Source organism: Cyprinodon variegatus, unplaced genomic scaffold, assembly GCF_000732505.1.
Source record: "Cyprinodon variegatus isolate N-32 unplaced genomic scaffold, C_variegatus-1.0 Scaffold1367, whole genome shotgun sequence".
Classification (NCBI taxonomy): domain Eukaryota; kingdom Metazoa; phylum Chordata; class Actinopteri; order Cyprinodontiformes; family Cyprinodontidae; genus Cyprinodon; species Cyprinodon variegatus.
In genome coordinates, this window is record NW_015151820.1 from 106,944 (window position 1) to 108,643 (window position 1,700).

A 1,700-nucleotide genomic window follows, 5' to 3' on the forward strand; every position below is an offset into this window, starting at 1 on the left:
AGGAAACCGTCCATTTCCAACCAGTCCCCACTGTATATACAGAGAGAGAGTTTTGCCTGTGTCTAAAAAGTTTAGGTTCAGGTTTTTTTTAATGCTTTAATCCCTGCTTATGTACAGGTTGTCTCCCAGAGGAGGTTGGATGTCTTCTTATCTGTTTCTTCTGAAGACTCTAGAAGCCCCAGAAAGAAGATGAAGAGGAACTATGAGAACCTGGAAGAACATCCAGCTGTCAGCATGCGAGACGCACCTGATGGCAGTAAGAAGAAGAAGAAGAAGAGCTGGGACTGTGATGATGGACTGCCTTGGAGGGAGTCAGCAAGTCAGACGGGAGCAGCCGGCTCTGATGGCCTCATCCCTCCTCAGAGCATTAAAGAGGAGGACCAAGAGGTTAGCCTGCTGCAAAGCAAGAAGAAGAAGAAGAAGAAGAAAAAAAGGTGCTTAGATAAAGAGGAGGCTGTTGACCTGATAGAACATCACAGGAAGAAGGAGAAAAAAGGTAAGATGGAGGAAGTTCCTGCAGCTGCTGACCTCAGCAGTCCAAAGAAGAAGAAGAAAGAAAAAATGGAAGAAGAAAGGTTGAGCCTTCCTCCCTCTGATGGATCAGCACATCAAAAGAAGAGAAGAAGAATGGAGGAGATGACATCACAGGAGGAAGATGGTGACCAGGTGTGTGAAGTTATGGTTTCCACTGACCCAAACAGAGAGGAAGCTGCAGAAGAAGCAAACGTCAGCAGCACAAGGTTGAAGAAGAAGAAGAAAAGAGCAACCAAAGAAAAACAGGAGAAGAAAGAGCAACAGGGTGGATACAAGAAAAAAGGCGAAGAAGAAGAAGAGTGAGTGATGAAGCGAACCGCTGCGGTCGTTCTCGTTCCTAGATAAGGTTCCAGGCGATGGTTAGCGGGATTGTTAGCGGGTCATGCCGCGTTTGAAAGCTCGCATTAGCCGCGCTAACTTCATCGTTTCATCCGGCTTCATAAACAGCAGCTCTACGCGTTCCAGACCAGGTCTTATAATGAGCGCTTTCAGAGAAGCAACTCCACACGGCCTTCGCAGTTAGACTCCCATGAACTTATTGTTTTTCAGTAGGGTTAGGGTTAACCCTAACCTACACAGAATGTTTAGGAAACATTTCATCTATACAGCTTTCCTACGGTGAAAGAGCAGCTTAGCAGTAAATGAACTTTTCCATCCTTTAGTCACCAGTGATCAAATGTAAACAGTATGGGAAAAAAAACATGATGAAAAAGGCGTTGATATGGAAGCTCAGAGCACAAAAACAAAGAAATATAGATGGTGCAAAGCTGCAGTAGAAAAAGATTCTAGATGTCTATTTGTTTCGATATTATCAGTGTGATGCAGACTCTTGATGTGAAACATGAAAGCTGTAAACTCAGTGTTTACAAAATGACAAAGGTTGTTTTAGTCTAAAAAAAAGTCTAAGGCTGGTTTCTCTGTCCCAGCCAATCAGCTGCTGCTGGTCGATGTCGATCGGGTCTACAGAGACCGGCACTAGAGCGGTTCTATACAGTGTTCTGGACTCAATACTGGTCTTGGTTAACCCTTGAATCATCAGCAGGAACCTCATCCCAGCTGAACATCACTGGGCTGCTCCTAGTTTAACGGTTCTGAGTTGGTTCTGACTGATGTTCTGCTTTGTTTCAGGATAAACTGGGATCTGGTGAAGGAGCTGCAGGAGTATC

General features: G+C 44.8%; 1 protein-coding gene across 1 annotated transcript in view; it reads left to right on the forward strand.

The window, feature by feature from the left end:
- ttf1 (transcription termination factor, RNA polymerase I) overlaps positions 1-1,700 on the forward strand; it is a 15,279-nt gene that overhangs the window by 2,980 nt on the left and 10,599 nt on the right. The window contains exons 2-3 of the mRNA XM_015402564.1: positions 118-833; positions 1,663-1,695. Coding sequence (XP_015258050.1) covers positions 190-833; positions 1,663-1,695 — 677 coding nt within the window. The 5' untranslated portion in view covers positions 118-189. The remainder of the gene's footprint in view (positions 1-117; positions 834-1,662; positions 1,696-1,700) is intronic.